This window comes from Echinops telfairi, unplaced genomic scaffold, assembly GCF_000313985.2.
Source record: "Echinops telfairi isolate 266 unplaced genomic scaffold, ASM31398v2 ScPeMD7_60;HRSCAF=208, whole genome shotgun sequence".
Classification (NCBI taxonomy): Eukaryota; Metazoa; Chordata; class Mammalia; order Afrosoricida; family Tenrecidae; genus Echinops; species Echinops telfairi.
The window spans coordinates 29881012-29903170 of record NW_022103958.1 but is presented as its reverse complement, the minus strand read 5'-3'; the positions used below and the strand labels follow the sequence as shown (position 1 = coordinate 29903170).

Sequence of the window (22159 nt, the reverse complement as noted above, 5' to 3'; positions counted from 1 at the left end):
GATTTCCCCCCACAGGCTAGGCATTCAGTAAACGTTGATCAGAGTTCATTGGCACTCCGTGAGCAAAGGAGAAAAAGAACCTCAGAAAAGCATCAATAGCTTGGTCCATAAGCAAACGAAGCAGCCTGAAACTCACTGCCATCACATCGTTGCTGACTCGTGGACACCCTGTAAGACAATAGAACTGCCCTGGTGGGTTTCCGAGCCTATAATTCTTTACAGGAGGAGAAAACATTATCTTTTTCCCATAAAGCGGCTGATGATTTCAAGCCACTGACTTTGTCATTAGCAGCAAATGGCATAACTTACTCTACCACCAGGGCTCCCACAGCATGGGTGGAGTTTGAAGTCATTGAAAGAGACAGTGACATAATAATGACAACAAATGTACTGTTCCTGTTTCTTGACATTGAACAAGAAACAGGTCTTTTGCCTGTGCCAAAAATTGTTAACCAGAACAATAAGTGTATTAAATTTTACATTGGAAACCATTTGAAAAGTAATATGAATTAAAATTACGCAATGACTTGCCTACCTTACTTTGCTTTACTGCCTTCAACATCGATGGGCAGTTTTTTGACTCACAGTTCTTCAGTGATTGAGCACCAGTAGAACTCTCATATCTCAGTCTGTATTAGGAACACACATACACATATATGTGTATAGGCTCACCAGTGTGCACACACACACACACACACACGGTCTTCATGTACAACAAAGCACAAGTGCTCTTGGATACACACTCATGTATACAAGTCTGTCTATATGAACAAACTCATATAACTTTGGGTTTATAGAGGCCTTCCACAACCTTCTCTATATGTTGAGTTCTGCTTGTATTCACTCTACCCCCCAAGTCCCCCAAATATATATTAGAAATACCGATTTTACTATCTTCTAAAAGCTGCTTTCCATTGTGTCTCAGCCTTCTTTTGAGTAAGATCTAATTCCTCCTGGTGTAGCTCAGAACTACAGCCGACTTAATTACTAGCTTCTATTAATGACTGGTGGCCCTGTCAGGTTTGTGTTGGGCTGTTAACCTCAAGGTTGGTGGTCCAAACTCACCAGCCATTTGGAGGGACAAAAATGAGGCTGTCTGGCCCCGTAAAGATTTACAGTCTTAGAAATCCTACGTAGGATCACTATGAGTTGGAACCACCACTTATCTATCAGTTTGTCATACTTTGGTGGCTGGCTTGTGTGTTGCCATGATGCTGAAGGCTGTGTCGTGGTATTTCAAATACCTGCAGGGTCACCAAAAGTGGACAGGTTTCCGAAGAGCTTTCAGACTAAGCACAGACTACAGAGAAGGAATAGGCTGCCCACTTCAGAGGAATTGGCCACTGAAAACTTTATGGATACCATCAAAACATTGTCAGGTAGTGATAACCTAAAATATAGAAGCTGAGCAGTGTCAATGATAGTTTCAGACATGAGCCTGTCTGGTCTAAAGCCACTCAAAATATGACTGAAGAAATGCAGCTGAAGAAAGCTGCATTCTCAAAGGAGAGTCAGCCATAATGGGTGAGTGGGATAATGCCTGGGTGGGTAAAAGTTCCAGGATTTTCATTTGCTGATGGAGTATGAGATGAAACAGCTGAAAACATCAATTAATAATTAGAATCTGGAAGTAGGACATTTGAAACGTATTAAAAATTAAATAGAACCCATTAGGGAGCTGAAATGGACCGGTGTTGACCATTCCGAATCAGAAAAGCAAGGGTTTCCGACAGACTCACGAAGAATGGCATCACGTCCATTGCCAAAAAGGATGGTTCAAGATCTATCTTGAAGGACGGTGCTGTCTGTGATAGGATAATGTCTGTCCATATTAAAGGAAATTGAATCAATACAACTCTTATTCACATGCATGCACCAACCATGAAAGCTAGAGATGCAGACAATGAGGAATTCTGCCAACTTCTTCTGTCTGAAATTGATCAAACTGGCATTCAAGATGTACCCATAATTGTTGGAAACACAAAGGAAGGAATTAAAGTTGAAAACTATGGTCTTGGTGATAGAAATGAAGCTGACAATCACAAGATAGAATTTTGAAAGACCAAATATATCTTGATTGCAAATACCTGTGGACTTCTCCAGATAGAATACACAGAAATCAAATTCACTGCATCTGAGGGTAGAGATGATGGAGATGCAGCTAAAACCAGGCCAGGAGCCGAGTGTGGAAGAGACCACCAATTGCTCATATGTAAGGGCAGATTGAAGTTAAAGAAAATGAAAACAAGGCCATGAGAGCCAATATACAACATTGAATATATCCCACCCAAATCTCAAGAATATTTCAAGAACACATTTGATGTATTAAACACAGATGACAGGAGATTTAATGAGCTAAAGGATGAGATCAAGAACATAATACAGGAAGAAGGCAAAAGGTCATATAAAAGATCAAAATGAAAGGAAAGATCAGATGGATGTCAGCAGAGACTCTTAAACCTGCTCTTAATTGCACAATAACTAATGTAAATGGAAGAAATGGTGAAGTCAAAGAACCAAATAGAAAATGTCAAGGGATAGCTTGAGAAAACGAAGTCAAATACTATAACGAAGTACACAAGGCAAAGAGTTGCATAAACAAAAATGACAAACATACTCAGCATATCTTACACTTAAAAAACTCAAGCAAAAATTCAACCCTTGAGGTGTAATATTCAAAGATTTTTTGAGCAAAACACTGACTGATTCGGGAAGCATCAAAAGAAGATGAAAAGAATATACAGAGTCACCGTACCTAAAAGAACGAGTGGACATTCAGCCATTTCACCAGGTAGCATATGAGCAAGAACCAATGGAACTGAAGGAAGAACTTCAAGCTGCACTAAAAATATTAGCCAAAACCAAGGCTTCAAGAATTGATGGAATATCAATTGAAATGTTTCAACAAGCAGATGAAGCACTGTTAACACTCACTGGTCTATCCCAGGAAATTTGGGAGACAGCTGCTTGGCCAACTGATTGGACGAGATTCATATTTGTACCCATTCCAAAGAACGATGACCCAATAGAATGCATAAATTGTACAACAATATCATTGAGATCACATGCAAGTACATTGTTGCTCAAAATCATCAACGAGGGATGCAGACCTACCTTGTCTGGGAGCTACTGGAGGTTCAGGCCGGATTGAGAAGAGGATATGGATCAAGGGATATTGTTGCTGATGCAAATGGATCTTGGTTGAAAGTAGACACTGCCACAAAGAGGTTTACTTGTATTTTATTGACTTGCCTGTGTGGACCATAGCAAAGTATGGATAGCCTGGAGAAGAACAGGAACTTCACACCACTTCCTTGCACTCATGCAGAACCTGTACCTGGATCAAGAGGCAGTTGTAAGAACCGAAGAAGAGGATACTGCCTGGTTTATGATCAGAAAGGTGTGCAGAAGGGCTGTATCCTCTGACCATGCTTTCAATCTGTATGCTGAACAAATCATCTGAGAAACTGGATTATATGAAAAAGAATGTGATACTAGGGTTGGAGAAAGGTTTATTAACAACCAGCATTACGCAGACAACAGAACCCTGCTTGAGGAAAGTGAGGACCTCATCACTTGCTGATGAAGCTCAAGGATTGTAGGCTTCAGAATGAATTACAACTCCGTGTAAACTAAAATCCACACAACTGGGTCAATAGGTAACATCATGATAGACAAAAGATTGAAGTTATCAAGGATTTCATCTTATTTGAATCCATAGTCAATGCTCCCGGAAGTAGCAGTCAAGAGATCAAAAGACACATTGCATTAGGTAAATCTGCTGCACAAGACCTCTTTTACATGTTGAAAAGCCAGGATGCTACTTTGAGGACTAAGGCATGTGAAAATTGGACACTGAATAAGAACGAATAAAGAAAAATCAATGCATTCGACCTGTGGTATTGACAAAGATTATTCAAAGTACCGTGGACTGCCAAAAGAACAAACAGACCTGTTTTGGAAGAAATACAGCCAGAATGCTACGTAGAGGCAAGGAAGGTAAAACTTCAGCTCCCATACTTTGGCTATGTTTTCTGGAGAGACCAGTCCCTGCTGAAAGACATCATGCGTGGCAAAGTGGAGGGCAGGGAAAAAGATGGAGGCCGTTGCTGAGGTGGACTGACACAGCGCTACCACAGTGGACTCAAACAAAAGAACAATTGTGAGCATGGCAAAGGCCACACAGTGTTTTCTTTTACTGTAAATAGAGTCCATGACTAGGAACTGACACGAGGGCACCGAACAAACACCAATATAAGTTGGAATCTACTCTATGGGGTTGTTTGGTTTTTTAATAATCCTAAATAGCCTAGAGATGTACTTGTAGAATATGCAGGAGCACAGAATATATCTTATAAGGATATAAAGAAAGCATCCCATGTAAAGTCATGCAGAGCAATTACAGGGTGATTCAGTGCAGTAACATTGTACCATCATTAAAGTGAATTCATTTAAATAGCAATTCTCGTGTTTTGCCTTCCTTTTGTGTCTACCAAGCAATAGATAGAAGCTCTTCTGACATAATAGTTAGCAGCTGAGCTGATAACCACAGGTCAGCAGTTCAAAACTACCAGCCACGTTGAGGGAGAGAGATGAGGCTCTCTGTAGTGTTGTAACCCAGCAGAGGCAGTTCTAGCCTGTCCTTTAGGGTCTCTATGAGTCAAAGTTGACTTGATAACAGAGGAATCTTTGTTTGGTTAAGCCATAATTATCATTCCAAGTCAGCGGTCAAGAAATCGGGTCTATCCTTTATACCTTCTATAAGATATTCAGGAAATCCAAAGGATTCTACTTGAAGGGAAGAATTGCCACAATATCATTTTCCAAGAGTTGTAGTGTGTCCTCTGGGAAACGTTTTGCTTTCATTGGGCTCTATGATTTTAAGTATTGCTTTTAGTACAGCAGTGATGGTGGATTTTGAACTTTGCTGTGTTTTTGTCAAAATTACAGGAGATGGAGCCTCACATGCCTCTCTATAGTCGTATTCCATGGTATGTACTCTCAGGAGCCACCGTGACATTATGGGTGAGCATTTATTTTTAAAAAAACATTCTGAGCATCTCTTTAACATATATAATCATGTTTGGTTAATTTCAGCATTTCTCTCATCAGTGATTGGTTTTGACTTCCCCGTGTTTGGCTTGTCTATTTCTTAAGCTTCTTTTAAAAGTGAGACTACATAAATTTGCCCTAATTGAAACCTGGAAAAAGACCAAGGGGGAAGAGAGGGTTGCTTTTTATCTTATGGTCAGTCTGTTTTTCCCTCCCCATTATTCATGTAATTAGATCATAACCCGCAACTGAAATAAAATAAGAAGCTAGTATTGATAACAGACTCCAGCTAATTGTTTATGTTTTTAAGCATTAGTTTATCTTCAACTACACTCAAGATTTCTGGACAAAAGCACTCAACCCATTCTATTAGAGTTCATTCTCTTACTCAGATAAACAGAAGAAAATGTTTCTTTTCATACTTGGAGCGATTGATTGGTAAATCGCATTGTCAGAAAGCCAAGTTTTCTCCCTGTCTCTTCTCCATCACTGACTCTATTCCCTACTCTCCTTCCTAAATGTTTACCCTCTGAGAGTTAGTCCCTAATTTTCGGAAAGTATACAATATTATCTAAGGATGCTTAGAAGATTGAAGTGTACATTATTAGCAGGTAAAACTTGAACTTAACCTCACAAGCCCATATTCCTACATAATTTTATATCATTCTAATCCCTTGATACAACAATTGTCATTTGTTTCCTTAAACGATGTACCAGTCTTTGGGGAGAGGTGATAAAATAAAATGGGATTATAATTAATGTGTGACATTCCTTGAAAAATGCTCTAAATTATGGTCCCAGGGTGGTTACTCTTTGTGGATTTCTCTTTGTCATTCAGAGTCAGTTTCTAAACTTTAGGGGAAAAAATCTCTAATCTATGATATAAATCTATCCCTAAATGTGTCTGCCTTTACAAACTTGGAGGTGTACATGATTTATGCAGAATATGCACAGATATCTAAACTCTGAGATATCAAATAACTAAAGGTATTATTTTGAGAGTAAATGAAATAAAATTTTTAAGATTTATTGTTCTTGGAAAATGAATAATCCTCATACTACTTGTTTAACTACAACCTAATGCACGGCTTTGCAAATACATACTCTAGTGATTCTCAACCTTCCTAATGCCGTGGCCCTTTAATACGGTTCCTCATGTTGTGGTGACCACGCAACCATAAAATTATTTTCCCAGTGGTGCGATGGGTCAATGAGGAACGTTGTGTCCCGTGGTGGGGCCGGCCCCATGGTCATCTCCGTGCATCACTGTTCCGAACAGGCACATTGTCCCCAGGGCTCAGAGAGCCAGGATGTGCTCCACTCTTTCCTTTTCTTCCCCTTCCCCCCTCATTGGCTCACATGTGCTCGGACCAGAGCAGTCTCCCTTCCCCTCTTCCGGAGCTGCAGCTTCAGTGCTGTCCTCTGAAGTGAATTCCCCCTGGGGGAAGGTGGTGCCTTGCACCCAATTGGTAATGGGACCAGCCCCTCAGGCCTCTCCATCTGTTCCCTACTTCATGTCAGCATGTTGTGTTCCTGTCTTGGAGCTCCAGGTTGAAGTCTGGTCCCTCTTTCCCTGTGGAGACACAATAGACACCCTCCCCCTCTGTGGATTAGTACCCTGTTCCCCTTGCTACCCAGCGGGAATTGCGCCTGCCATGAGCTCACCACATCAAACGCCAGCCCCTGGGGGCATGCATCAGAGCAGCAGAGGGAACAGAGCAGTGAGGTCCTCAGGGATAGAGGCGACTTACGCTGGGGCATGGCACCCAATCAGACTTGAAAGCACACGTGAAAGAAAACAAACAGACGCTGAGCTATTCATACGGTTATATATGTATGCATATGTGTGTATTGTTGTTGTTGTAGACATTGTTTTACTTTCTGTTGTTGCCTCGTTGCACCCAGTCTGGTGATGCTACATAGCATGTCTACCTGGAAGGGGTAGGCAGAATAAACACGCCAGAAGAGAGAGCAACGGGGATGACAGATCAGGGGAGCATGGGGGTAGGGGAGGGGGAAGGAAGGAAGAGGGTTTTAACAAGCACAGGCACAAGGGAACAACAAGTGATCCAAAATCAATGTCAAGGAGGGTGTGGGAGGCCTTGCATGGCTAGATCAAGGGCATTGTAACTGAGAGGAATGCCTAAAACCCAAATGAAGGCAGAACATGATAGTGGGACAAGAGGAAAGTACAAAGAAACAGAGGAAAGAACTAGGTGGCAAAGGGTACTCATAGAGTTGTAAACACAGGCATATAAAGATGTAAATATATTTATATAAGATGAGGGAGAAATAGATCAATGTACATATATTTATAGGTCAAGTATTAAGAAAACAGATGGACAGTGGGCCCCTACACAAGTGCTCCCCCAGCACAAGAACACTTTGTTCTAACAATTAGGCAGTCTGAGATGCTCAACTACCTGACATTATCGCTGAAGACAATGGGTGCACAAGCAAGTGTGGTGAAGAAAGCTGATGGTGCTCAGCTACCAAAAGATATATCACCTGAAGCCTTAAAGATCTGAAGATAAACAAGCACCATCTAGCTGGGAGACAACAAAACCCACACGGAAGAAGCACACCAGCCTACCCCTACTCGATCACTGAGGACAAAGGGGGTACATTAGCAAAAGTGGGGAAGAAAGCAGATGGTGCCCGACTATCAAATGATACAGCATCTGGGGTTTTACAGGCTTGAAGACAAACAGACGGCCATCTAGCTAAGAAACAACAAAACCCACAAGGAAGAAGCACACCAGCCTACCCCAACACGAATGCTGAAGACAAAGCGGGTACATAAGCAAATGCGGTGAAGAAAGCTGCTGATGGTGCCAAGCTGTCAAATTACACAGAATCTGGGGTCCCACATGCTGGAAGATAAACAAGGGGCCATCTAACTGAGAAACAACAAAGCCCACACGGAAGAAGCACACCAGCCTGTAAGATGACAAGGCGGTGAAAGGGTCAGGTATCAGGCAACAGAGACAAAAAAAAAAAAAATCATAACATTGTGAATGAGGGGGAGTGCAGAGTGGGGACCCAGGGCCCATTGGGGGGAAATTGGACATCCCCTTGCAGAAGGGCTGCGGGGAGGTGAGGAGCAAATCGGAATGCAGTGTAGTAACGACGAAATAAGCAATTTTCCTCTGATTCTTAAATGCTTCCTCCACCCCACTACCATGATCCCAATTCTACCTTACATATCCAGCTGGACTGGAGGAGGTGCACTGGCACAGATAGGAACTGGAAATACAGTGAACCCAGGACAGATTAACCCCCCAGGACCAGTGGAGAGAGTGGCGATGGCGGGAGGGTGGAGGGGAGGAGAGGGAGAAAGAGGGAACAGAGGACAAGGTCTACAGGTGGCCTCCTCCCTGGGGGACAGACAGTGGAGAAGTGGGTGAGGGAGACGTGGGATGGGGTAAGATATGATAAAATAATAATAAATTATCAGGGGTTCGGGGGGAGAGAGAGGGGAAAATGAGCTGACACCAGGGGCTCAAGTGGAAAGTGGGTGTCATAAGAATGATGAAGTCAACATATGTACTAAAGTGCTGGACACAGGTGACGTATGTACAGATTGTGATGAGTTGTATGAGCCCCTAATAAAATGATTATTTTAAAAAAAATTATTTTCGTTGCTACTTCATCACTGTAATTGTGCTACTGTTATGAATCGTAATGTAAATATCTGATAGGCAGGATGTGTTTTCATTGTTACAAATTGAACATAATTAAAGCATAGTGATTATTCACAAAACAATATGTAATTATAATTCATGAAGTGTTGTTTTACCTCTAATGCTACTGCTTTGAACACATTAGCTGCTGTCAACACAGCAGCTGCTTTCTACATAGTAGCTGCTCTCTACACATGTGTGACTGGTCCGCATAAGTACATTATGGTACAACCCTGTCACATACACCTGTATTTGTGCAGGGTGTAGGTGATGGGGTTAGCATGATGATGTCATCATGCTGGGTACTCATATGTGGGCGTGTCTGCATGTGGGCGGACCCGCCTAGAGACAGATAGAGGAGCAGTGTCTCGGTTCCTAAGACCAGTGGAAATACATGTTTTCCAATAGGCGATCCCTGTGAAAGGGTTGTTCGACTTCCAAAGGGGTCACGACCCACAGGTTGAGAAGCACTGTAGGGTCAGTAATACCGTGAGTTTGTTTAGTCTCACCATCTCTGGCACATATTCTAAATGTTTTTCCACATCCTTTAAAAAATGTATTATTAACCCACAGGGTGTACAAAAGCAGGCCACCAACAGGAGTGTGCCTTTGCCCACAGTTTGCCAACCTCTGCTGAAAGGGTCAGCTCTAACCCTAGGGGATAAATATCAGCGTTTGGGGCTTTGTTTAATTTTTCCCATTTAGATGTAAGCACGTGTTACCCCATGTCTCATTGCTAATCATTATACATTACCAGAAATGTCTTATCATTTATGGTGAAAGATAAACTAACATGGTTTTCTTTGCTAAGTTCAATACAATGAGATGAAGATGGTAATTGTAAGCTTTCTGATATATGTACATGACAGAGGTACATGGAACATCATGATCAATCCTTTCCGTTCTTTAGATGACTCTTGTGCTCAGCTGCATGGTTGCTGTGATTGTGTACCGTCTGTCGGTCTATGCTACAGTGGCTACCTTCATGGAATCCGACACAACCTTAAAGCCTGTCAGTCGTATCCTTACTCCCCAGCTGACGACATCACTCACAGGATCGTGCCTGAACTTTATTGTCATCTTAATCCTGAATTTCTTTTACGAGAAAATATCTGCCTGGATCACAAAAATGGGTAAGCTACCTGGAGTGAGTTAAGTGGTGTCCCCCCAAATATATGTTCAGGTGTTACTCACCAGTACCTATGACTGTAACGTTATTTGGAAACAGGGTCTTGGAGATGGGATCGAGTTACTATGAGGCCATACTGGAGTAGAGCGGGCTCTACATCCAAGGGCTCATGCCATTGTCATGGAAACGAGAGTGGGGTCTGGATACAGAGGTACCCATGCCAGGGGGAAGAACATGCAATGACAGAAGATTGGGGTGATGTGTTCACAAGTCAAGGACTGCTGGTAACCCCCAGAAACAAGGCGAGAGGCAAAGAGCAGATACTTCTCTCGAGCCTTCCGAACAGCATGACCTTGTCAACACCGTGATTTCAGTTACTCGCCCCAAAACTCTGAGAAAATAAGTCTGTGTTGGTCTAAGCCATCAAGATTGGGCCAATTTATTGTGGCAGCCTAGTGCAGTACTACACTTGTCAAGCCACTTTGGATTATCTGTTAGGGTGCTTATTTTCAAAGGGTACATTTTCAGGTAGTGTTGTTTTGTAGTAGCCTGTGACTTTGAAACTTTAAATAATTATTTCAGCCCTATGATAATGGAAGGCAAGGGCATGATTTTTTTAAGGACTGTAAGCCTTTTTTTTTTCTTCTTTTTTTTTTAAATCCTGGAACTAGTTAAATCCTAAGCTAAAAATGCTTGTTTTTCTCAGGACACACATATTTCTTATGTCATCTGAATTAGTACCACCCACTCTGGTGGCACTGTCGGGTAAGTCCCAGTTCAAACTCACCAGCGGCTTTGCAGGAGAAGATGAGGCTGTTGGCACGCTAATGATTTACAGCCCTGGAAATCCTGAAGAGGGTCGCTGTAAGTCAGAATGGCGTCAATGGCCGTGGACATGTATTATTACTTATGGAGATGCCCTAGAACAACGGATATCTTAGACCTTGCTGCTGCTGCTGGTGGCAGGGTCATCGAGTCATCTCTGATGCGTAGCGACCCGGCGTACGACAGCGAAAGCACTGCCGGCCCTGTGCCGTTCTCCCAACGGTTGCTTCCCTAGAACGTTTCTAACTTTGAAAGCTGCAATGAGACACACAGAGGTCATCGGCTGTTCTCACATATGTCACGCTAGTGCTTCTCCTTCGTTTTCCATCTCTTGGGGACGGGATTATTTTTCTCTTTTTAAATATTTCCTGCACCATAAGGGCAAATGAGGTGAGTGGTCATGGAGGATAACTGATACACAGCACAGGGTTTACAAGGCTGAAAATCTTTTTGGACACAGTCTGCCACATTTTTAGCATGCCTGGTGGCTGGTGGGCTTGAACTGCCAACATTACAGTTAGCAACCAAGCATGTATCCACTGCAGCTCCAGGTCTCCTCTCTGTGATGGTAAGCCAAGTAAAACCCACTTCCACGGAGTCCATTCAAACTCAGTGGTCCTGTAGGGCAGACGAGAGCTTCTGACTGAAAATCACTACAGGAGCGTCAGCCTTGCCTTTCTCCCATGAAGCGGCTGGTAAATTGACTCTGCAGCTTGTGGTTAGTAGCCCAATGCTTAACTCTCTGGGACACTTAGGGTAATCGTATTTACTGTTTCAGTATTTCAGTAAATACCATGCACTTGGTCGAATAAGATCATGCTATTGCTTTGAAATACCAGTCCCTTATTCTTTTATGCCTCATGATACTCTATGACATTGTGAAAAGAAAATATGTTTTCATACCTTTCAGTCTTTTACTAATATATCGTGATCAGCATGCATTTTAAATGACCAAAAGGACAGATGTGTACAATAGCAAATAGTACATTTGCTATTGTACTATTTTATAAATTGATGTGGTTATTTCATTAATGAATGAAAAATTCAACTGTGTGGAAATCATCTCCTACCCTTGATGGGAGATTATTTTATTAAAGCCTGATTGGAAACAGGATGAGAAAGATACGATATGGTTACAGGAAACCACAGAGCGTACTGAGTTGACCCCAGCCGCCTCCATCCGATATGAATTTGAATTCCACATTCTGATTATGTGAACTTGGGCAAACATTTTATCCCTTAAATGTAATATGCTTGCCTCCTAAGCTTTGCCAATCGTTAAATTAACGCAAAGTATCTAGCAGAAAGTCTGACATAAGCCTGGAGTTACTTAATATTGTTTAGTTTTAACCAGCATGGGGAACATTCTAACAGGTTCTCTGAATTGATTAGATACCTACTTGTCCCAGAAAGAAGAACATCCAAGGAGAAATCAGAGGTCCACTAGACCTTGGTGGATTTAATGTTTCATTGTGAGTGGGGTGGTTTAAAGAACGGATCATCCATTTTACTTTCAACAATTTATACACATTTTATTTCAATACTTTCACTGCTGTCCCTTCAGTGTGACATCACTTATTTTACTTTCTCCCAGAGTTTTCTGTTTTCCATCCCCTTTCCCAGTTCTTCTGAATTTTGTCGTTGGGTAAATGGCCGTCTTTTGATCTGACATTGTTGACTACTCTGAATGGAAACCTTGATGTTCTTTCACTTCCCAGAAATTCCTCGAACTCACCAGGAATATGAAAGCAGCCTCACCTTGAAAATGTTCCTGTTTCAGTTTGTAAACTATTACTCGTCTATCTTCTACGTGGCTTTCTTTAAGGGGAAGCTGGTGGGCTATCCTGGGAAATACACATATATGTTTAACATCTGGAGAAGTGAAGAGGTAAGAATTCTCGGTGGTTGGAATCGTGGCCGCAGTAACTCAGTGTTTAAGGAGTACCTTCTGTGTGCCCAGTCTTATCGCAGACACTAACCAGGTGCATAAGAAGTACAGGATATTGATGGTATCCACAGAGAGTATATGACTGCGAATCTTATCATTTGATGGGCTTTCCAGTGCCTTTTCAGCAAGAAATTGTATTGAATGCTTGCTTGCAAAATAGAAGCTATGGAATGGGATGAGCCAATCATTCCTAAAGAATTCCCACAAAGGATGAATGATTACTTCTTGAGGGGGTAGCAGGAAGGGCTTTACAATTGGTTATTCATCAAGAGCACATAAAGGTTTCCAAACCTGGCTGTGCTTTCAAACCATGGAGAAACACCAGCTCCCCAATCCAAATTAGGTAGAAAGAGTCAGGGGGTCTTGTTTGTTTGTTTGTTTGTTTGTTTTTCCCTAAGTATAAGATCCAGAAACTATGTTCTTACTACATTCACTAGTTGAATCTAATACAGTGAGCTTGGCTCTGGTCCATGATGATATTTGAATCTATTGAGCTTGATGTTTTCTTTTTAATCATTTTATTATTGGAGGCTCATACAACTCTTATCACAATCCATCCATCCATCCATTGTATCAAGCACATTTGTACATTTGTTGCTATCATCATAGTCAAAACATTTGCTTTCTACTTGAGCCCTTGGTATCTGTTCCTCATTTTCACCCCTCCCTCTCTGCTCCCCCCTCCCTCTTGAATCCTTGATAATTTATAAATTATTATTACTTTGTCATGTCTTACACTGATGTCTCCCTTCACCCACTTTTCTGTTGTTTGTCTCCCAGGGAGGGGGTTATGTGTAGATCCTTGTAATCAGTTCCCCCTTTCTACCCTACCTTCCCTCCACCCTCCCGGTATCGCCACTCTCAGCACTGGTCCTGAAGGGATCATCTGTCCTGGATTCCCTGTGTTTCCAGTTCCCATCTGTACCAGTGCACATCCTTTGGTCCAGCCCTTAATGGCCCTTCCAATCAAAATTTTGAGACTCTAACTTTCTGCATCTGGATGTATTTTAATTGTTGCCAGAGCTCATGTTTCATCATTTACATTTCTTCTCTTCTCTTTGTGTCTCACTAGTGTGATCCTGCAGGATGCCTGATAGAATTAACAACTCAATTGACCATCATAATGTTTGGGAAACAGCTATTTGGAAACATTAAAGAAGCCATTTATCCGTATGTATTATTCATGAGGTTTTTGTTTGATTCAAGTAGTAATAGCAATTTCCTCTGGAAGATGATGACTTCTCTGATTATCCTGGTGCTTTTATAGTTAATGTTTAAGCCAACAAGAAAAGTACTTGTAATCAACAGTTATGAACTTGTTAAGGTAATACAAGCTTTGAAGTGCATCCCTATGATTTGAGTAAAGTTTAGAGAAAGATCATTCTCTGAAAACCCCATTTGGAAATCTAAATGTTATAACCTCTGAGGAGTCATCTACTTGTTATATATTATATGTTCTCAGCAAAACTCTCCACTTGCCATAGCAATATTAGGAGTAAAAACTGCTTACAACATGCTGGAGAAGATCTAACTCAAGTTGTGAAAGAATCCCCCTCTGTCCAAAAGCTGAGTTATCATGAATATGCAAACAAAGATTACATGAAAACGGCAGTTGCTCTCAAATATAAAATGAACACGGAGAGAATAAGATAGAATCGTGAAGTCAGAAGCCCGTCATCTTGTAGGGGTCCTGGTTCGTCAATGGCAGTGCCAGGATTTGGCATCTCCAGGAGCTCTGGTGGCAGAGTTGGCAGAGTGCATTATACTTTGGGCTGCAAACCCAAAGCTCAGCAGTTTGAAAACAGCAGCTGCTTCCAGAGAGAAAGATGAGGTTCTCCACTCCCTTAAAGAGCTGCACCCTGAGAAACCCACAGGGGCAGTTCTACCTTGGTCTTTAGATTTGCTGTGAGTTGGAATCCACTCAAGGGCAGTGAGTTTGGAGTTTTGAGAGGATAAACTTGACCAAACGTGTTCCACTGTGATGGAGAATGGTTAGTTACCTGTACTGGAAGCCAGTGACTGGCTTTCTTCTCAGGTATTCATACCAAGGGGATTATATGGTACCCTTTGTCTTTTCCCCCATACACAGGCAGCTCATACTTCCATGGTGCTGCCTGCGTTTCTCTTTCAAGTGTTGGCAAAAGAAAACCATGAATCCAACCTTACAAAGAGCGAATGACCCAAGCCTTCTCCCAGCTTCCTGAGCGATCCACCACATCCCAAATACTACTTCAGGGAAATAACTTTAAACCATAACTTTAACTACTAGTTTTAAATGGACAACCAGAAAGGCAGACAGGAGACAATTGTTCAGTCAACCACAAGAGGGGAGAGTTTGCACAGAGAGATAGACTGACAGAGGAAGTTAGAAGGAAACCAGGCAAGCAAACTAATTTCAAAATGCAGAGTGAGCTTCCCTGCAAACCCACACTCCTGCCACCACCATGACCCACTGCAAAAAATAAAAACAAAAAGCAATGAGATTCCATGTTACGAAGACTGCTGCCAAGTGAATTTTCAGGATGTTAATTGCCTCCTGAAGAAGTTAGTTTTGTAGAAGATTCTGGTAAAGATCTTCTGGTAAGATAATTATGTTGAGAATATCAAGAATACATATTAGAGGAGATACTTTCCTTAAAAAGGATGAAAAATAATCAAGTGAAATCAAGCAGAAAATCATGTAAAACAAGTGAATGCAGAAAAGAGTTGATCAGAAATCTTTTTTAGTACATTTATCTTTTTATATATTTTAAATACTTTTTATTTTTAAGTCTTTTCATTGGGGACTTTTATTGTTCTTGTAACAACAATCCACGCAGCAATTGTATCAAACACAATGTGCGTATGTCGCCATCATCATTTTCAAAGCATTTTCTACTTGAGCCCGTGGTGTCAGCACCTCTTTTTCCCCTCCCTCCTCCACCCTCCACCCTTGTGAACCCTTGATAAATTATAAATTATTATTATTTTCATATCTTACACCATTTGCTGGCTCCCTTTACCCATGTGTCTGTTGTTCATTCCCCTGGGTGGGAGGCGGGTGTTATACGTTGATCACTATGATTGGTTCCCCAGAGCATGTACATTGGTACAGATAAGAGTTCTGGACACACGGACTGCAGGGCAGATAACTCCCTGAAAAGGGGGATCCATGAGAAGGTGAGGAGCCGGAGGACGTGGAAAATGCCATAGGCTTGCGTGTCTCACATGAGTACAAGGCTTCCAATGACGTCATTAATTGAAAGGAGGATTTTACAAAGTGGGACTCTTTCTGTGATTGGCTCCATAGATTACACTTCTCTAATAGGAATTGGTATTAGCTGATACGGCAAGACAGAAACACGCTTCAATGTCAAATGGTTCTTTGGGGAAGGTCCCTAGGATTAGAAAATTTTGAAAACTCCCTATTGTACCATCAAGATTTCTACATAGTATAAATGGCCATTTCGATTTATTCTCACAAACATGTTGCACCTTGCACGGTACCCATTAACTTATAGGTAAAATTTACCAGCAATGTAACAAAGATAGTTCCCTATATTTTCTCTCAAAAGACTAATAGCTTTGATATCTTGCCTCCTTTCTAGCTTGGTGGCATTTAGCAACAACAAGGCCCCTTTCAGAGCTAGTGCTCCAGCTTTGCATCCTTGGTGACAACATAGCAACTGGCATTCTGCTAATTCCTGGCGACTCCCTGCTTTTTTTTCGCCTCTGTCTTCAGTGAGCTTGAATTTCTTCCTTCAAACCACTGGTTCTTCAGCATCCACTACCTCCTGAAATGGTTCAAGCATGGCCAGTTGTTTTGGATACAGTTGTTCTGTGTATTCCTTCAATCTTGTCTGGATGTTTTCTACGTCGTTTAGTCCTTTGCCCAGATTATTCTTAGGTACTGTGGGGTCAGCGTCAGCCAATAGCAGCCCGAAGCACATCAGGCTGAAAGAATGCCCAGTTCTGTGCCAGCCTCACAAAATTGTTATATTTGAGCCCATTAATGCAGCCACCTTGCCAGGGCCTTCCTGTTTTTCACAGGCCCTCCACTTTAATAAGCAAAATAAAGTAATCCGTGTTAGTCCCTTTTCCTGGGACTGCTCTGTCTTCATAACAAGTCCAAAGGAGAGGAGACAAATAAATTCTTACCCATCCTCACTTCTAAGGAACATCTGGCTATATTTCTGCACAACAGATGTGTCTGTTCGCAGGCGGTCCTGTGTACCTTCAGTATCCCTCCATGCCGCGTCGTCACGGTCGTTGAATGCATGCTCACGGTGTGTAAGCACGTTTGTGCTGGGTGGTTCGTCTTTTTCTGAATTATTTTTAGGAGTACTTCCATAAATGCTAGTTGCTTTCTCTTTTGTTTTGGTTATGTGTGTTGTAAGTATGTTCTCCCCAGTGTGATTTTTATCGTTGTACGTTTTTACAGTCCTTTAGAGCAGGAGTTTTTCAACTTCAGTTATAATGACATTGGGCCTCCTTACAGTTGAGCTTCATTATCCTCTGCTTCTGTATTCGCTAATTTGCCTCCTCACTGGAATTTATCTGTATCCCCATAGTTAACACTTGGAATTGTTAATTCCTTCACGAGTAGGCACAGAATGGTAAAAACTTTGTGCCACCCAACACGAATTCTTAGCTAAAGGTAAATAAGATGAAACTTTGCTTTCTTTTTCAATTTTTATTTTATTTTAGCTTTTATAATTTAAATATGTCTCTCTTCCATAATAATTGGGTGTCATATTTTTCACATTTTTATGCTTTTATTTGGTGGTGATGTTGCTTAAGTGGCCCCTAAGCAGAGTGCTAAGGAGTCCTGATGATCGTGGATTCCCTGTTGGCTGCTCACAACGAAGTCAGCGGTTCAAACCCACAAGCTACTCTGAGGGAGACAGAGGAAACGGTCTACTCCTGTAAAGATCTACGTCTTGGAAACCCACAGGGGCAGCCTTGTCAGTGAGAATCAACTTCGTGGCAGTGACTTTTGAGTGAAGTCGAGTGCTGAGTGTTTTCCAGTGTCCTTAAGTGCAATGGGGAGGAAATACATTTTAAATAGGTTCTTCATGCATGCGTTAGCATGCTGTTGACCCCGAGCTTCATGGTAATCTTGCAATCACGGCTTCATACTTAGCCCACACCACAACAGGTCTCCATCTCCACACTGTACTCTTTTAATTAATATGTGGTAGGGTACATGTTTCTACTTGATTCTTCTTCGGTAGAAGTATTTAGACTGCCCTTTGACTTTTATCTTTCTGTGTAAAATAAGAAACATGCTACCATAGTTGAGGCGCCCTGGTGGTGTAGTGGTTATGTGTTGGGCTGTGGTCTTGGAGAGGATGACTGGGCTTTCTGCACCATTTACAGCCTTGGAAACCCACAGGGGGTTGCCACAGTCAGCAGTGATTCAGTGGCAGTGAGAGCATCATCATTTACATGGACGGAAGTATTTTGATTGAAATTGAATTATAACTAAATTTTTAAAAATAATACTGAGTCTTCTTATCCCTGAATATTACTTAGGACTTTATTCCCTTTTAAAAAGTTTTTAAATTTCCACATATATGTCTTACAGATCTTTTGCCAATTTGTTTCTGGATGTACACTAAATTTTATTTGCTATTCTAATGCAGTTTTTAAATTGTGATTTCTAATTGATGGTTGTGGGCATTGAAAATATTGAAATATTGAAAGCAATCACATCGATATATTCCTATTATTAATTGTAATAGTTCTTCTATATTCTTTGGGTGTTCTGTGTAGACAGTCATATCACTGGGAACATTGATAGATGCTACCATTTCCAATTATTTTGGCTTTAGTTTGTTTAATATTGCTGTGCTATTAAAATCTCTGGTAGAGTCTTGAATATGCTTGTGCACACTTTTATTTTGTTTTCAATTTAAAAGGGAATATTTCTAGCATTTCTTATTAGAATAATATTTTTTCCAGGCTTGGGATAGATTCTCTAAATCAAATTGAGATAATTTCCTTCTATTCCCTGATTTCGGTGGTAGGTTGGTTTTGAATAAGTGTTTGAAGTGCATCAAATGCTTTTTTTCAGTACCAACTTAGGCAGTTTTTTCCCAATCCTTAAATTGTTAAGGTGGTCCATTGCACGCCTCACAGTAACCTTACTTTCTCACGTTTTCATCTTTTTATAGAGAATGGAATTTAATTAGCTCACCTTTTACAGGGGTCATTGCATTTTTTTAAAAAGTCTTAGATAAGGTTTCAGGACCCCTGGTGGTTTAATGTGTTACACATTGGGCTACTAAACACAAGGTCAGCAGTTCAAAACCACCAGCCTGCTCTGAGGGAGAAAGGTGAGACTCTCTACTCCCATGAGGAGCTGCAGGCTCAGAACCCTGCAGGGACAGTTTCACCCTGTCCTGCTGGGTGCCTGTGAGTCGAAACTGACTCAATGGCTGTGAGTTCTGTTTGGGTTTTGAGAGATCAAGTGTCATGTTTCCCTTTCTCGTAGATTTTTTACTGTAACGAATTTTCCATTTCTTAAATAGCTCAAGTCTTTTATATCTAAATAACCTAAAAGGCTAAAGATTGATAGAAAAACTGCTCCTAGTACTGGCCCTCTGTTCCTCAGATCACTCAAACTTGCTCTGAGTAAATATCTTTTAATAAAAGAAGTTGGGATTGTTTTATTATATGCCCTAGTGAAGAACTCTCTCTTTTTTGGTTTTTACATGTGTTGTGAATTAAGTGAAGGTTTACAAAATAGATCATCATTTTACATTCAACGTTCTGTACATGTGCTGTTTCCAGTCATCCTTTGGGATCGCCTCAGTGCACCATCCCTGACCCCACTTGCTGCTGTGTTCTGTTTCCCGCCCTCCTTCTCTCCTAGCCCTCCTTTGTCCTTGGGTAAATGCTGCCTTGGGTATTTGAAGGGGTTCATTATTCTAACACAGGTTTGAGTTCATTTCCAGACACGAACGGTCACTAAGGGCGATATTGTCGGGGATCACACCAGTCTCTAATTGACCAGCAAAATTGGTCTCTTCTAGGATCTCAAATTACGTTCCACATTTTCCTTCCACACTACTCAGGACCTGCTAATGTGAGCCTTTTCCAAGCAATCAGTCATGGCAGCCAGACCTCATCTGGTTCTTCTGGCCCCCATGCGGTGGAGACTGAGGTCTGCAGGGTCCATTGGTCTACCACACTAATTGTTTACACATGGCTTTCAACTTTCATTACTCACCTTTTCTCGATATAGGTAGAGACCGAGAATTGTACCGTAGATGGCTGCTCATGAGCTGTTAAGACCCCAGTCACCACTCCCTAAATAGGATGTAGAAAATGGTCTTTGTGAACTGTGTTACCTCATTTGACCTTAGTGTGTACCCCAAGACTACTGTCCTGTTCCCTCGTGCCCAGCGACACATTTCCTCAATTTGTTTAGTTATGTCTAAGAAGTTTGCATAATTTTACTCCCAAGATGTTCCACTACATTCATGGATATATTTGCAGTACAGATGAGTACACATAAAAATATCTTCTGTCAGGTCTCTCTATATTTGTAGGGATACTGCCTCTCATAAGTGTTCAGTTTGCATGTTTACTTAAGCATCTACCTATAGGTCACTACTATTACAGGGTTGTGTGCTAACAGTATTTGCCTCTGTTGCCTTTAACACTTGCCAACCTCTCAGTGCAGGTACTGGGAAGAGAAAACTAGATGTTGACTTAGATATTAGCTTATCTTTACTTGGTCTGTGATCTTAATTTACACCTAACCTCTCTGACTCCAATTTTCAGGTACAGTATTCCAATTTTCTGACCTCTTTCTCTTTAATTCTATTTCCAATATTTACTTCTTTCATTTGCAACAGCCTTATTTTGAATTTGTGGCGACGCCGGAAAACGCGGACCCACTCTGAGAAATTGTACAGCCGCTGGGAACAGGACCATGACCTGGAGTCCTTCGGAAACCTGGGTCTGTTCTACGAGTACTTGGAGACAGGTAACCCTCCCCTCCCCTCCCCGGAGGCAGTCAGGCCGAGGAAAAGAATGATTGGTTCAGCTCTTAAGATGTCTTTGTGGGGTTTTTTTATCCGTATTAAAACATTCCAATTGTATCATTGACTTACATGATATAAAGAACTGAATTATAAAGCAAATTTTAAATGAGGAAAATATAGGAGAATGTTTTTCTAACATTGGAATAGGGAAGAGCATCTTTTTTATTTTTTAGCATCTTTAAGTGATATAAAAAAACAGCAACTTTAGAAGAATTAATAACCTTGACTATGTTAAAATCAATAACTTTCATTTACCAATATATATTAGATAACATAAAGACAAGTACTAAATTGAAAGAATATACATGTAGCACATGATTAAGTTTTAGTATTAAGAATATATAATAAATTCCTACAATCAATCAGAAGAGAACATCACGATAAAAATCTGCAAATATCATGAACAGGTATTCCACAGGGCAGGAAACATGGCAGTCTATAAAATGAGAAAGATGCTTAAATTTATGAGTAATCAAAGGATACAAATGAATACCTCAAAAAGATACTACAGTTTTCTACAACTTACTGATTAGATGGCAGATTGATAATTTCAAGTGTCAGAGATCATGTGGATCAATAAATGTTTATCCATTGCTAGTGAAAAGAACCAGTATTTTAGAGCGCTACCTAGAATCCTCGCATATGCAACGAACCCAGCAATCCCACCACCAAGTATTTGCCCTCACAGAGCAGGCCTCAAATTCTTTGGTCTCAAGACCCCTCTATAGTCTTAGAAATTATAGAAAACTCCAAAAAAAAACCTTTTTCTTTCTTTCTTTTTTTTAGTATGGATTTTATCTATCAGTATTTACCACTTAGAAATTAAAAGAGATACTTTAATAAGACATCTGATTATATTTGAAGATAACAATCAACTATTCAAAATCAAAAGGGCACCAGTTCCCCAAGGACAAAGTTAGGACAGGAAGCAGGAAACGTAGGAAGGAAGTGGGCTTAGTGATGGTACATAGGAAGGAAGTGGGCTTAGTGATGGTACATAGGAAGGAAGTGGGCTTAGTGATGGTATACTGAAGGGGATTGCAATGCGTATGTTCAGGCAGAAAATGTATGAGTTGTGGAATGCCAAATTGATGATCTGCTTTGTAAATCTTCACTTAATTCATAATCAAGCTTAAATAAACAACAAACTATAATGAAAAAAACCTACATTTTCTAAACAAAAATATTTAGGGGAAAAAGTGGCATTGTTTTACATATATACTCAAATTTCTGTAGTGTTTGGCTTAATAAAAGAACACTGGATACTCATGTTTGTTTTGGCATTCCACCTGTGTAATACAATGTGCCATCCATAGGAAATTCCTGTGTATGTGCATGAGTGTTCAAAAAGCAAATCTGAGTATTAATATGAAAACAATTTTGTTCTTGTTGATCATCTGCAGTTCACATGTTGAGCACTGCTACCCTAGAGAAACCTGTGCGCGCGCGCGCGCACACACACACACACACACACACACACACACACACA

At 41.0% G+C, this 22159-nt stretch overlaps 1 protein-coding gene across 1 annotated transcript in view; it reads left to right on the top strand.

Moving 5' to 3' along the window:
• Window positions 1-22159, top strand: part of ANO5 (anoctamin 5) — a 101443-nt gene that overhangs the window by 61389 nt on the left and 17895 nt on the right. The window contains exons 14-18 of the mRNA XM_045290983.1: window positions 4951-5025; window positions 9646-9868; window positions 12408-12577; window positions 13710-13807; window positions 20482-20612. Of these exons, the coding sequence (XP_045146918.1) occupies window positions 4951-5025; window positions 9646-9868; window positions 12408-12577; window positions 13710-13807; window positions 20482-20612 (697 nt within the window). The remainder of the gene's footprint in view (window positions 1-4950; window positions 5026-9645; window positions 9869-12407; window positions 12578-13709; window positions 13808-20481; window positions 20613-22159) is intronic.